The 16,660-nt window shown below is 30.5% G+C and overlaps 1 protein-coding gene across 7 annotated transcripts in view; it reads right to left on the reverse strand.

The window, feature by feature from the left end:
- Usp15 (ubiquitin specific peptidase 15) overlaps positions 1-16,660 on the reverse strand; it is a 114,182-nt gene that overhangs the window by 33,242 nt on the left and 64,280 nt on the right. For 4 of the 7 annotated variants that reach the window (XR_003301159.2, XM_026392948.2, XM_026392950.2 and 1 more), the window contains 2 exons: positions 16,126-16,212; positions 10,707-10,851 (listed from right to left, as the gene is read on the reverse strand). Coding sequence is in view for 4 of the 7 variants with exons in the window: in XM_026392948.2 (XP_026248733.1) it covers positions 10,707-10,851; positions 16,126-16,212 (232 nt within the window). In the remaining 3 variants the exon portion in view is untranslated. Of the gene's footprint in view, positions 1-6,582; positions 6,687-10,706; positions 10,852-16,125; positions 16,213-16,660 lie in introns of all 7 variants that reach the window. The other 3 variants (XR_013343671.1, XR_013343670.1, XM_026392949.2) reach the window with 2 other exon arrangements.

Here is a 16,660-nt window from a genome sequence, read left to right on the forward strand (position 1 = left end):
CAAGTTTTGGGGAAGGTAATGGAACTTCCAGAAAGACAGTGATATAAATGTGGCAACAGAAATTTTTTTGCAATACCCAATATACTGTATGCTATTAAGCATAAGAGGAATCTCAAAGTATTTTTTTAACTTAATTACTAGTAATATTTTTGTCAGAAATTTATTTTTAAAAAATTGATTTCTCCTGGTAAAGCATATTATACTTTAAAAAGCCCTAGGCATTATTCATAATGCATCAATTATATATCAAATCTAGTATGCAAGTGAGGCAGTATTGTCTGGTATATACCAAACCTGGTAATCGAAGCATTATGAATAAGCATTACATATAGCTCAAAATATTTTAGGTACTCCTCTTTTTACAGCTTGCATACATGAAAAAGCATCAACAGTTAACATGTAGGAAATTCAAGTATGTATTTATTGAATGTATGAATAATGTTTTTACTTTGATAAAACAGATTTCTTATGTATAGATTTCTATGGTGAAAAAAATATGTAGAAACATACATAAGCTATAACGATATAGTTTGTATTTCTGGTAATTCTCTGCTATTTAATGATCAGATGAATAAAATATGTCATAATGGATAGTTACATACTCCACCAAATAAAATTAAAACTCAATTCAAATATCACTTTGGTGAAGCCTCACTTATTTCTGAATGGCTCTCTTTGCTTCCATAACATTTTGCTACTCATGCTATCATATCTTGTTTGTTTTTATGTCTATTTCATTCACTAGTTTATGAACTTCTAAAGCATGGCCACTCTCTTTTTATCATTGTCTAAAACAATGTTGGGTACATAGTAGAGATTCAGTGGATATTTGTTGGGTCAGCTAAATATATAAAACAAGAACATTAGTTGATTTAAGAGCAATCCTTTTCCCCTTTTCTCTGTCCAACCCTAGATGAACTCAGTTGTCTATTTTATGCACCAAGTAAACAGTGCTGGAGAAAACCTTAAGTGAATAAATCTATCATTTTAAACTGATATTCCCAATCTCAAATGAGATCTCAATATTGTTGAGCAATCTTCCCCTTTCAATTCTTAGCTGATGATCTGGTCTCATATTTTGGAGATAATGGGAAGTCACTGCAGAATCTAGAAATGACATCCATAATCTTTCTTTTCTCCTACTTAAACATTCAGTGTCTTCTCTCGGTTCAAATGTTGCATTACAGAGCTTAGTTCTAGAACCTCTATTTCACAGACCTCCTCATTTAGATACATTCATTTCCATGATTTCAAATACCACCTATAATAACATATTTCTTTTTTCCAGCCTAGGCTCTGATCTATATTCCATACAAGAATATTCACCTACTTCTGATCTAGCTACTTAGACGGTTCATAGGCAACACAAAACAGACATGCCAAAAATCAATTCATATCTTCTCCCCACCCTGAATCTAGTCCTCCTACCATGTCTCCTTTCCCACTACCCTGATTTTGCTAAATGGTCATATCCATCATCATGACGTATAAGACGGAAACTAGAAACTTCACCTTTCATTAATTTGAGTTTTTTTTTTTAATGCCAAGTGTTATTCTAGGTAATGAAGCTATAGTAGTAACTAACACAAAATCCCTGTACCCATGGAACGTGTGTGTGTGTGTGTGTTGGGAGTAGAGGGAGACAGAAAGAAAAAAGACAAATATAAGTAAAGCATGTCAGTAGGTGATGAGTGCTGAATGGAATGTGGAAAGGGCAGTTCCCATTTTTCTTTTTTTTTTTTTTTTTGATAGGGTGAATGGAGAAGAATCTGACTGCTAATAAATATCTAACAAAAATAAGAAAGTAAAGCTATAAATAAATATTTAGAGAAATACCATCACAGGTATAGGAAATTGCAAGATCAGAGACCTTGGGGCAGGAATATTTTTGGCATGTCGAAGAAGCTAGTAAAGATAGAATGAAGTAAGCTTGGTGGAAAATAATAGAATATAAGATACATCAGGGGCCAGATCATATAAGGCCTTCCACTATTTTAAGGCTTTAGCTTTTAGTGTTGTCAGCAATAACAACAGAAAAGGATCTCTCTGGCTGTACTTTTAAGGAACAAACTACAGGAATTAAAGGTAAAAGCAAGTAAAACAAAACAAAAATCCCCCAAACAACCCAGCTAAGATAACTGCAGTAACCTAGGTAAGATAATGGTACCCTGAAATATTCAATACCCTTATAATGCATTAAAATCTAAATTCTCCTTGTATGCTCTGGCTTTGGCCTATATCTTCAAATTTAATTTGTCCTACTCTCCTTTTGTCATTTTATACGTGACTCAAACTGGCCCTTCCTAGAGCATTTTTTATATCATTTTTAATTCTCACCTGCCAAATTTACCTATTTCTTGGTCATAGCTCAAATGAACCCCAGGGGTACTTAACTACTGAGCCATATCCCCAGCCCACCTTTTTTTTTTTTCAGTTGTAGTTGGACACAATAACTTTATATTGTTTATTTATTTTTTATGTGGTGCTGAGGATTAAACCCAGCACCTTGCACGTGCTAGGTGAGCGCTCTACCGCTGAGCCACAACCCCAGCCCTCCCCATCCCTTTTTACTTTTTATTTTGAGATAGGGCCTTGCTAAGTTGTTCAGGCTGGCTTTGAACTTGCAAGTCTCCGGTTTCAGTCTTCCAAGTTGCTGGCATTATAGGTGTGTGCCACTATGCCCAACTCAAATGTTACTTCTGCTGAGTAAGATGCCCAGTATAAATTAGGTGTTTTCTGGGCTCTTGTCATTCACTTACAGCATTCCATTGTTTCCTCTTCTTGATGCCTAATGCAATTATGATTAATTTAATGCTTATCTCTCCTGCTAGACTATAAACTCTGTGGAAATAGAAACTGCTTTGTTCATGATGTTGTAATTTGTGCTCAGAGTGAAAAAGACGCTTAGTAGGGCCTCAAGAAATATTTGCTGAGTAAATGAACAACATCATAAGTGTATCTTAGTAGAAAAATTATTTAGCTTGAGTACCTACAATATTCCAAATATAATATTCTCAATAATTTCTAGTTTTGAAAACCAACTTATTCAAGAAGGAAAAATACCTACCAGTGATGTTAAGAATGAAACAATTTCAAAAAGGAGTACTTGAACTATATTTTGAACATTATTACCATTAAATAAATGTTTGTATAACTTCTTAAGGGAATTCATGAGCTGTAACCAAACAATAATGCTATTTTATGGGAGTATCATGAAATATAGAGACCATTCTCTTGGCATAAATATAAAAACTTTTTTGGGGGGTGGTTTTAAAAATTATTTGGTGGTCCTAGGTATTGAACCCAGGGTCTCATGTAAGTCAGGCAAACACTATTCTATTGGGTTTAATCCTCACCTCAAAAGCTTTTTTTTTTTTTTTTTTTTTTTTTGGTGGCAGAGGGTGCCAGGGATTGAACTCAGGGGTAGTTAATTACTGAGCCACAACCCCAGCCCTATTTTGTATTTTATTTAGAGGCAGGGTCTGAGTTGCTTAGTGCCTCACCCTTGCTGAGACTGGCTTTGAATTTGCAATCTTCCTGCCTCAGCCTCCAGAGCCACTGGGATTATAGGTGTGTGCCACCATGCCCGGCCTCAAAAGCATTTTTAAACAAGTGCTGGGGATATAACCTAGCAGTAGAGCACTTGCCTACATGCACAAGGCTCTGGGTTCAATTCCTAGCACAACAAAAACAACTAAAAAACTTATTTTTAATGGTTGTATAACAATGTGAATATACTAAACTATACATTTAAAATGGTTCAAATGGTAAATTTTTTTGTATATTTTACCACCATAAAATAAAATGAATTTAAAGTATTTCTTAATAGTTGATTAGCATAATTTGAAAAAAATACATTGTCTCAGAATGTTCTGAATAACAACTCAATTTCAATTTATTAAGTTATCTTAGTAACTGGAAAGTCACTTGAACATTCCTTGCCCCAATTTCTTTATTAGTGAAATAGGCATGCTTAGGCCCTAAATCCCAGATCTCTGAAAAGAGAAAGTTAAAAAACTAAACATGATATGAAAAACAACTTGTACTATGCAAAAAAGGATACTGCTATTATCAGAGACTACAACTTCAACACTGGGCTACATGTTTTAATAAGGGTATTATAGCTAGTAATTTAGATATTACCATTTACAATGGTTTCAGCAACCATTAACCCTTTCTTGTCCCAAATAGTTTTGTTTATAAATCACTGTAAAAAAAAGTGATTAATAATATTTTGTAATGTTTCTTAACAGAATACTAAAGAATCCATTTACTATGAAAGTGACAATGACACCTAGAAAGTTGATCATGTTAAAAAAAGCATAATCATAAAACTATTTCTACTTATAAACTAAAACAGAAAGATGATCTCAAGATCAACTGTCTTAAAAGAAACAAAATTCAGTAGAAAAGAGCCTTTAATAAGCACAGTTTTGACTGGCTACAATTTAATAAAAGTATACTTTTAAAAGAAATAAGCAATGGACATCAAAACAAGCCCCAAGAGAGATCTGGCATGACTTTCATTCTTTCAAGAATATTTCAGTCCAATCTCCTAAATTTTCTAGTGACCATTCAATCATACCAATTTATAATTTAGAATATAAAACCGAAACACTTTAGAATCTTCCAATCAAAAAAGTATTGAATGATATTAATATACATTTAGTAAATGAGGATGTATTATTTTAATTAAGAAAATGAGCTGTGTGATTTAAGTAACAGAAGTAAAACTGGAACCAGTTTTCCTTTCTTTTCTTGTGGTGGGGAGGTAAATACTGAGCTCTCACTATAGATCACTGACTGACGTTTCTTAGGTTTTTCCTTATGTTTTACTAAAATAATAATTATCACAATCAATACAAGATGTGTATTGTAAGATGTGATCACTATAATACTATCTAATCAGTATATACTCATCTCTTGATATTTATGGATATCAAAATTGCAGATGCTCAAGTCTCATAAAATGGTGCTGTATTTGCATATAACCTATGCACATTCTCTTATATATTCTAAATCATGTCTAGATTACTTATAATACCTAATATAACATAAATGCCATATAAATAGTTGTTATACTATATTTAGGGAATAGTGAAAGGAAAAAAGTCTATATAAGTTAGGTATAGATGTGTTAAAAAAATTTTCTTTTCTATTTGCAGTTGATTGAATCCAGGGAAGGCCAGCTATATTATTATTTGGTGTTGGCTTTTTTTTTAGCCAGAGTAATATAAAACCATTTTGTATGTTAGAATCAGATGCAATTATTTATAAATCCTTAAAACAACTTATTTCTCTGTGATCTACACTCATGTCATTTTCCTGTCATAGAATGAGGGACAGAAAAAATACTTAAAAGTCTGTATTAATTGAAAAATAAAAGCATTAGTCCTAGAGAGATCTACTTATTAAATGAGAAGGTGAAGAGCAGATAAATCAGATTTCCTTCCCACATTTAAGAAAGGCATGTTTTCATGAGAAGAAATCCCTAATAACCAAGTTACGTAACTACAAAGGCATTCTTTTAGAGTTACCATTTCTCTCCTAGTTGTAAATATTAAATTCCTACAGAACTATACTATACAAATTCTTTCCTAAAATAATCTGCCTGAGAATACAGGTTCTCCTTCGTCACCCACTTCTTTCTTTCTAAATGGAAGGGATACTTCTTTGGTGTCCATGTTGAGAAAGCGAATGGCTCTAATGCAAGATTGTCCCTCCACTTTTTTTCTTTTTTTTTGCTTTTGTAAAAATTGAAAGAAGACTTGATTTTCCATCTGATAGATGACTGAATAGATTTTTTAATATATCTGTGCGTGTGTATACACACAGAAACACTTTTTTTAAATTTTTGGTAGCGCTGGGGAAAGAACTCAGGGATTGGTGCAGGGCAAGTGCTTTACCAGTATATTCTTAGCCTGATTAACATTTTTTAAAACGATAGTTTGCTATGCAAGATTTGGCACATAACATGGAAGAAATTCAAACAATATCCTGGATTAGACTAAACACTTGGCCTGGAAAGAAACAGTTTGAAGTTTTAGTTAGCCACATTCTCAGTTTATCAAAAGAAATTATTCTCTAGAAGATCCTCAACTTAAAAAAAAAAAAAAAACTGTCATATAACTCAGAGGGTAAAGTTTTTTTTTTTTGATGGAAACTATATATATGTATTTTAACATAAGGTTGCTAATTTGTTTAAGTGGACTTCTGAGAATTTGTGTTCCAATAAGTGCAAAAAGAAGTTCTCAAGATAAGAGTAGGGTAGTGTTATATTTAATCATATTCAAGCTATGAAGTAGTATAACATAGAAATGACAGTTGTAGTAAGGACTTTTTAAGTTTTACTATGTAATAAAGACCTAGTGTTGCATTCTCTAAAACTTAATAAATTTTTTTCTAACTCAACAAATCACAGAAAAAAAGATAACTTTTAAAATGCTTGGAATCTCGATTCATTTTCTATTTTATGACAAGAATAATAAACAAGTCCTTGATTAGTTTCATTTTTCTCAATGACTTCCTACAATCTATTTAAGGGGCCCTGTCAAGTAAAGAGTTTTAAAACAACCATCTTACGCTGTGCTGCTTTCCAGTGGAAAAGACCATATCATTCCCTTGCTTCAAATCCATCTGAAGAGCTGCTTCTTCCAGGAAGCCAATCATGAGCCTCCTAGGTAGGCCTTGACAATGAAAAAGACAAGGGTTGGAGTGCTCCTGAATCTACCGAACTAACACTAATTCAAATTACCTCCAAAAATGCAAACTGTAAAACTGGACATTCTTTAGATGAAGTAATAGATTTGGGGCACTAGAAAACTATTTTTCAAATATATTATTTGTACCTCCAGGACATGGTGGTAACTACTCAAGAGGCTGAGTTCCGGGATAACCTGAACTGAAGAATTTTGAATTTTGGAGCACCCTGAAGACTGCATATAAATAAACAGTTATACTTTATTGTATTCTTTGTCTATCAGTTTGCCTATGGAAACCTAACCTATCATAGCTCAGAAATGGAGCAGATGATAAATAACCATGAATGCAGCAACACTAAGTGGGAAAAAAAAAAAATACATCAAGTTCCTTTTTTTCTCATTCACAAGGTCTAGTCAAAATGGAATAAGAGATTATTAAGAAAGGAAAACAAATGTTGGGGCCATGGAAGACAGAATATTTCAGGAGTCATTCTGGTTAACTCTTTTAATTAAAAAAAAAAAAGACTAACACAAAAATAGTATCAACCTAATCACTATTCTATGAGTTTTATATTTATCAACTCACTTAAACACTTGCAAAACTCCTAAAATATGGATACTATTATTTTCTTATCATTTGAAGACAAAAATGAGTTGGGGAATAACTTGTCTAGGGCAACACAGTTAATAAGCAGGACATCCATGTTTTCAATCCCGGTATATAACTCCTTAGGACTGCTCTAACTTGTAATTTTTTTATGTGGTTTTTCTGTTCATTTTTTAAAGCTAGACTTTGGTTTTCAAACTGTCCCTCGAGTCCTGGGATTCCATGAGAATGTTTCTGGGGCCATTAAATTAAGGAAAATAAAGATAAGCAGATGGGGTTGTGGGAACTCCACCCAACCAAAGCAATTTCACTACTACCACTGCTTAAATATTGGGGATACAATTAAACTTTAAGTTAAAGAAAGGTTTTGATGCTATAAAGCAAAAACGTTTAAAAGTCACCCAATGTCCAGATTATAACATTCATAAAGGTCAGGATACAAGTCCAAAAAAATTTCACATATTTGATGTTAAATAAATGTTAATTTAATAAACTGAAACTACATGGCAATACTTTATCCACTAAAAAAAGTTAATATTCATACCATTATTACATCAGAGAAATACTGAGTACTGATATAATTAAATAATAACAATTATGTTACATGACATTTAGCTTAGTTTTCAGTCATGGGTGACTAAAAGATTTCACTATCTCAAAGCGACTAATGGACTAAGCATCACTCATTCTCAAACACATACAAAATTGGTATGCTATTCACACATACCATTTTTTGTAGATATATCAGACCAGCTGATGTACTAAAGTGACCACTCACACTTTTTAGGTTCACTGAATTATTTTAAGTGGTTATATTAAAATACACTATCAGTAGAAATGTTATTTCATACTATTTTCAGAAGCTCATGAATGTCTTCAATTTTAAAGAAATTACAAGAAAACTTGGAAAAAGCATAATTGAGTAACAGTATTTGAAAACAATTATTGATAAAATCTATTTTATTAGTTATCTCTTAGTCTTCTCATCTATGGACCTATGAACATGGATGTTTGTGAAGCAGAGGCATTATTTTGTATTTCCTTTTACAATGAATTTTCAGCTTGAGAGCTGATGTTTAAATCAATTTAAAACCATAGCATTTTAAAGAAAACAAAACTAAAGTCCTAGCTTTCCTAATTCTCAAAATTTGTATTAAAAGTCAAAAGCAGCAAAACAAAAGTCACTTTTTTCTTCTCTGACTTGTCTGCAGAATTTTATTTTAGAGAAAGTACAGTTTCCAAAAGATAGACATGAAATAATATCCACTGCTTAAAATAATGAGTGCTTAAATTTTCATAAAAAATCTTTATGATTACTATCATAAAAATTACAAACATCACTCTTGTGTCTATGTCTCAATTAAAATGGAAGACAGGATGGTGAAAAATATTGACAGGGTAAGTGGTAGATCTGCAAATTTATTGTAATAAAATAGCTTTGAACAGAAGCAAAAATGAATAAAATGAAGTTTCTTACACCTTAAACACAGCATATAAGGAAGCTATTCAAATGCTAAATCTAGCTCACTTGCTTGGTTAGATGATTTAATTTTAATACCCATTTTGAAAAACTGCAGTTAATCATATGGAAATTAACTAAACAGACTATGTTAAAGGCACAGGAAACTAGAGAGCATTATTGCCTTATAAGGAATTTAATTTGAAGGCTGGCCAGACCCTCCATGAATGATTAGCTTGAACACTCTGGTTCTCTTCTGATAGACTCAAATTTCTATTGTCTATGTTGTAAAAATATTTTCTTAATCTTTATGAAAAAGCACTGAGATCGATTTTCTATACCAGACTATCAAAACAAAACATCAAACTAATATCAAGCCTCAGGAGTCAAAGTAATTTTGCTATTGTGAGAGTAAAGAGTTATATAAAAATTACATGACTTTGGGACCCTAAAAGAAGCTTTTCTGGTACTGGTGCAACCACATTTTGTATAAAATATTTTCCAGAGATTATAATGAAAGGATTTTTATGGCAAGGGAGGGTAGTCCAAACACAAACCAAATTATAATAAGCCTGTTCTGTCCCTTTCTCTGAAAGTTTAGTACTCAGTATTTTACTTTTGTTATCTAAAGAGCTATCAGGATAATAATAATTTTAGCGTGGTCTTCTCAGATGAGTTCCCCCTTCTTAACTTCCAGAAAAAACAAACAAAAAAACTTATTTTGTTTAGCTAGAACAGGAATACTAGAAAAATAATTTTAAATAAACTAATTCACATTAAGGAATGAACAGTATTACTCATTCAAAGAAGATTTAAAGAAGAATTTATTAATCTATATTATATCCACTTAAACAGATATGCTATTTTGTGAGTGGCTCAATTCTATACAATGAAATCAGAAAATTACTAATTAGGTCTCCCCCTTCTCCCAAGTTTCTAAAAGGTTACTCCTGGCCTACAGTTACCCCAGTTAAATTTTAATTTTCCAAGAATGCTATAAAGACAATGGTTAATTTAGGAGACAACTGGATTAATGACAATGTACAAAATAATTCACTTAAAGATGTGTTATAATGTCATCAATTCTTGATCTACATGTTATCTACATATTTGAAGGTTAATTCTTATGTAGTGGAGATTCAATATTAAAATGTGAGTTGAACAAAATATTCAGACTTAAAACTAAAAATTCAGAATTCACCAAAAAGATTTACAAAAAAAAGGTGAAAATTCAAATATGAAGAATAGTCAGTTTTCCATTATCCTAGGCTTTTTTAAACACAGAATTTTATCTGTAAAAGGGGAATGAAATAACACTATCTCTAATTTTACACACAGTGACAGTGATATTAAAATACATCTTTTATTACTTTAGAATCAAAGTACAAATTTAACAAATTAAGTCAGAAGGCGGTATAGAATAGAAAGAAAAGGGAAGTGCCATGAAAATGGGGTGGGGTGGGGATAAAGGCAGTCATTTCATACATCCCCAAATTAAAAGATATTGAAGGCAAAGTGATTTGTTAAAATATGTATAGAAAAGGTCCACAAAAATTTCCCATTTTGAAAATTTCCCATTAAGGTTAAGGGCAGGGACAGGAGGTGACAAGGGAAAAAAAAAAGCAATAGACTTCTACTGAAGACAGAGATCTCACTAGCTTACTTTTTTCCTTAGAGAGCCTAAGCTTTCTGTTAAGAACCACAATTTTACATGAAGTACTATTTAATCTACTCTACAAAATGGTCAATCATATGCTACCTAATTGAGGAACAAGAAAATAATATTCTACCACTAGTAGTATAATGAATGAGTCAATGTGTGTACATAAATTCCCCAAATACATCTAATACTCATGTTCTGATATGAAAAACCCATCTATTATTTTTATATCAATAAATTCCACGAGACACGAATTTCACATTGTTTGACAAGACCTACCTGAATAGCTGAGTTCATGAAACATGTATTTCCCAAGTTACTTAGGCCACAAAGGCCCGGCTGTTCATTGTTTCTTCCAGGTTCTGAATAATCATAGTTCTTATAAGCAGTATATGATGGGAGACAATAATTTGAGTTTTTCACACTGGAAGAAAGAAAAAAATTTAAAATGCAGCCAATTACATTACAATATAGTTGTAATGAACAGAATACTTCATTTTATTTTTGAGATGGTTAGTTATTACATTTCTTTTAAGAAACACAATTCAGGTACTTTTAAAGACATGATTCTCAAATCAATTAACCCCTCTAAATTAATGTACTCTTTATCCAATCAACAAAATTACTGCAATCAAATACCACACCAACCAATACAAACCACTATTATATCTTTCTACCATTGATTAACAGGAGCAGCATCACAGCTTGCTCCATTCTTCATTGCTCCATCAAATTTAAAACATTCAGATTTTAAACACCACCCGCAGCAATAAATCATCTCATTTATGTTCCTTTTGCATCCTTTTGCATCCAGTAGAGTGAGAACAGTAGAAATAGGAAGAGTTGTGCTTTAGTTACAGGTGAGAGCAGAGATTTCCAAGGCCACTGTGACATCACTGTTCTAATGCACTGAAGATTCTATTTATAAATTCTATGCTAGACCAGCAAAATCTAGTATTCAAATGCAGAAAAAAGTCTAGGTGATCAGGAATGCAAAAAGTGATTCTAAGCAAGTACATTCCTATATTATTTACCTTGTGTTTTTCTTAGCTTGGTAGAATAATACAGGTTATTTAACTAGATAAATATTAACTCAGGATAATTTGTACTCACAGTGTAATAAATGTTAATCTTAAAAAAGCTATTATCAAAAATTAAGAAAAATGAGGATAATTTTTGAAAAAATTAAGAAGTCCATAAATAAGTTAAATGGTTCCTTTTTTCTACACGTAATAAAAAATAAATTTTGTGGAAAAGAATGAATTCTCCCTTAATTTTTAATAGCTTACTTATCTTATAAAATATTTATGATGGATAGTTTGGACATAATTCAGAAAAGCATACTTTCAATCATTACTTTTTACTCATTAGAACAAACCTGAATGAGAATCAAGGTCATGTGCTAAAAGCAAATAATGGTGTAAATAAAATACAGTTTACAAATAAATGTGATGAATCAGTAACTCCACTTATCTCCTCTGGCTATAATTTATTCCTGGTATTATTTTAAAACAATATAATTTTTTATAATTTAAAATAATTCATTTTATTATTTTATACACTATACTATCCCTAGATTATTATAATTTAAGTGAACTATACTATTGCATATTTAACAAAGGCTTTAGTAAATGTAAACATACCCCTCCAAACTGAACTAGTAAAACACAATATAAAACCAAATCAATCCCAAATCACACACATTAACATTATGCATTTTTTCAGAAAAAGCTCCTTTCTCTAAACAAAAAGACAGACCCAACTCTCAAAACAATCCACCTTACAAAAGAGCAGTGCCCAAAGAAATGCAACCTTGATCAATTCAAATTCAGATTTGTAGAAATTTGTTTTAAACTTAAAAAATCAAGTCTTTTGTGTACTTAAATAGTCTAAGAACTGCATTTTCTGTACATTGTACACATTATAGAGAAGAAAAAAATAATATGCATCTATATGGGTCTGATGGTAAAATTATAGTAAGATGTAAGTAGCTAGAGCACATAGGGAAGAATGCCCTAACACAGGCTCATGCCTACCCGCCTTCCCATGGAAACATTAAAAACACATTTACATGCTCATTCCAAAAGTATATATTCAGATTTCTGACTCTTTAAAGGGTATCTATGCCTTTGTTTTAAATGACAGGGTAAGTATAAAACTTGCCCAAAGACTGCAATAGTTTAGATACTCAATGATAATAATGAAAATCAATCAATTTAAAATACTTAAATATTATTGATTCATCACTTGTATTTCATATGTTATGTGCACTTTAAATTATATATTAAAGTTCATCATGGAAAATAGCAAAACTAGAAGTTGTCTACAATACTTCAAAAACAATACATGGAACCTAGGTCCTAAAGAAAGCCTCAATGGAAGTCTTTTATGACCACATCTGCTAATTATTTCATTAAAAAAAAAAAACAACTAGTTATCATCTTTTAAGCTTATGCTACTTTGCAAAAATAAATTTACAGAAGTATATGGGAATTTTAATACAATGCTAGATTAATTCTATATTATAAATCTATCCTCTTTAATGAAGATAAATTAAAAATGCAACAGATTTTTATAAAATCAAAACTTATCTTGACATCATATATATTTTAATACTAACAACCATAATTATGCTCACTTTGTAGTTAATGAAACAATTGTCTCAGCTAAGGAACTTGTCAAGAGTCATATGGTTAACTCTTCTGTCTCCAAATCCACAGTTCCTGTTTATGCATTAATATTATACAGGGAATCATTTCTATTTCAAATGAGAGATTTAAATAAATTTAGAAAAACAGAAATGTGTTCTCATGTGGAATGCCATAGTCCAGAAAACAAATACATTAAAACATTTTTAAGAAAGTGCTAGTAATATATCAACTCAAATATAGCAGGAGAGAACTATGCAGGTGATAAACCTATAACCAGAGAAACAATTTGACAGACATTAAAAAATGCACATAAATTATAATTGAGACAACTATGGACCTACAGATAAAATTACATACAGTAAACAAACTGTACTTCACCAATGGACTCTTCACAGTATTAGTTTTAATAAAAACTTTTTTAACTTTAAATAATTCCAAGCATATGGTATTATCTTTATAATATTCTTATTTCTGGAAATGAAAGTTTTATATCTTAATAATGTATAAGTACAGGATAGTTCAAGTCTTGAACTTGTAAATATATTTCATATAAGCTTATAACTATTGATTTTACTATATAATTTATACTTATAGAATATTTCCACATACATGAGTTTTCAAGAATGCACTTAATTTAAAAAGGCCATTCATTATCTATTAACATACTTTCAGAGAAACTATGCTATTTCCATTTGAAGCTTTAAACTTCCACAAGTAGAATGGAAATATAAGAAATAGACTTTCATATAAAATAACTTTTTGTTCAGAGTTTTAAAGGTAAAAACAACAAAAACTCCCTTCCATTCTATGAATGCTTAAGTTCTGTGCCTAAGAAAGGTAATACATAAATAAAATTTACTTTTAAATTCAAAAATAAGCACAGAATGTGGATTCTCAGTAGGTTTTCACTATTAAAATTTCCTAATACAAAAGATTGTTTTACTGTCTTGAATTTAGTTAGCTAAAAATAAAATCTAGTCATAGGAATAAAATCATTAAACCTGGTTTAAAACTCTTGTAGTCAGAGGTTTTGACATAAGATTGTACTACCATTTTTATTATGTAGGGGAGGAAATAAGATAAAAACAGAAACACACAGATTCCAATCAAAACAGTCTATATTCAATGCAGTATACAAACAATGTTAAAAAGCTCTCCAAAGAATGACCATAAATACATGTTATACCTGTAAATAAATTCTTTTACAACAAATGTGGGAGTGATTTACAATTGGTAGGACCACAAGTAAGACTTTATCTCATACAGGAATTGCTTTTGATGAATTAAAAGATATTACATAAAATACAAACAATTACAGCATAATACTGTTTCATCCTTTTTGCCTGTGGATATATAATTTTAAATAGAAAAGAAAGTGTTACACTTTAACTTTGGATATTCATGGTGTTTTCAGTATTGTAGTGTAATGCTAATACACAAAACATATGTATCTTTATGAATTACTGATATAAAGATGTAAATACTATCTTCTAGAAAAGCTGTACTAATATTCCAACCATGAAAGAGAATCTTATAAGAATGAATATGATTGTGTTTAAGTTTCTCAATGTGACTGAGGCAGGAGAAAGTAAACAAAGTTTTTTTTATGGTTTTAATTTACAAAACTCTAATTGGTGATAAATATGACGTTTAAAATGTTTATCTTACGTTTAATTCCTTTATTTTATTACACATTTATATTGTTTGTCCATTTTTCTTATTTTCTAGAGCTTGATATTTATTCTTTTAAAAAATTCACTTGTAATAGTATTTTTTTTCCATTTACTTCCCCCTTTTTATATGCCTGGTAATTATCTTCTATTTAAAGTTCTAAAAGACAAAAGAGTTATCCAATTTCTCAATGAAATTTCCTGGATAATCTGACCCATTCGTCATTAGTCTAGAATGCTTTCTGATCACATTAACTTCTTTTACATAAGAAGATATGCTTCTGGATTGTCTGAATCCATCAATCTGTATGTGTATTTTTGGTCAGTACTAAATTTTTATATCATTATAACATGTTGTTGTGATACGTAAAATTAATCCTTTGTCATTTTTTCTTTCTAAAATTATTTTAATTATTGTCATCTATTTATAATCCAGATACCAAGTCCCCCACTAAAGATATTAATCTTAAGGGAAAATTTAATTTATGAATTTAATTACTGGTGTTATTTCAAAGATTATTTCACAAGTTAGTCTTTTTGAATTTATTGATAAGAATTATCAGATGCCATTTATGAACTGGACAAATAGTCAAAATATTTATCTAAACTGTTAACCTAATACATAAACCACAACGCACACACACAGATCCATGAAATAAAAGGAAAATATTCATCTCTGGACCAAAGTTCTTTTAGTAAATTGATTGGGCTAACTACAAATGATGAGGTTTTCTTTTTACTTTTTCCAATAAAATAGATATGACAATTTTCAAAGTAATACACCCATAGTCAGGTATTATAGTTAAAGCTCAGATGACTTTCAACCTTTTTTATTATAGCAATACAGCACATCTTTCACATAACTTCTCTAAATTCCAAGATTCCACATTGTACTAATTGTGGGGGGGAGGGATTGTTTTTCTAAACCTCTTTTTAAGAAAATGTAATTGTCTTTTTCATAAACATAAAAATTTGTGTGTGCTTTCCAGCTGAGAAGCACTGATAAACACTTTAAAAATATTATATTTTAGGTTATTATACATCTAGTTCCAAAATGACACCTGAAGTTGATATCTGTCCTACAAAAATGAGTTATAACAAATTTCTATATATTTCAATAATATTTAGAATATAAAATTCCAAAAATGTTTCATTTCTTTCAGTTAACTATTATAGTATTCATATTAAATCAAGAAATAGTTTATAAATGTGCTTGCTTTCTTAGGAAATTACTCATGGAAGAACTGACCAGTAATTTAAAAGAAAACCAGTTTAATGCATTAAGCTTTTATCCTAAATTTTAGATACAAGAGATTTTTTTTGCAACCAAAATAGGGCGATCAATTAAACAAAGAGTTTTTAAGATTTAGTGCTTACTTTCTGTTGTTGATGTTGTTATAATTATTTGATAGAGATGAAGGAGAGATCTTTGGTAAAGTTGAAAAATTGGATGCACCTGGGGACCTTTAAAAATATGAAAATGTTAAATTAGATAAAAAATGAAGAATTTTGAAAATAATTATGAAATAAAGAAAAGAACTAACAGATGACAATGTTTGTAGTAAATGAATGCTGGAAAACAGATTTATGAGCAAAATCACTATATATCCTTTGGTTTTTAACTTGTACTATATTTGTCCTTTTCATATATAATAAAAAGGGAGCTATTTTCAAATTAAATATACACCTTGTTATTATTCCTATAAATTTACTAACTGTACAGATACCCATTTCAGAGTTAAGGTAACAATTATTAACATTTTATAATCACTTTCCATAAATTAATGGAATGAAAAATTTTCCACTTTTGTTTCTCAGTAGGTACCACTGGCATTCTAGTTATATATACACTGACAGAGAACAGAGAATATTACCAATTCTTAAAAATTTTAAGGCAAGGCGGACCTAAGAG

Source organism: Urocitellus parryii, chromosome 5, assembly GCF_045843805.1.
Source record: "Urocitellus parryii isolate mUroPar1 chromosome 5, mUroPar1.hap1, whole genome shotgun sequence".
NCBI classification, from domain to species: domain Eukaryota; kingdom Metazoa; phylum Chordata; class Mammalia; order Rodentia; family Sciuridae; genus Urocitellus; species Urocitellus parryii.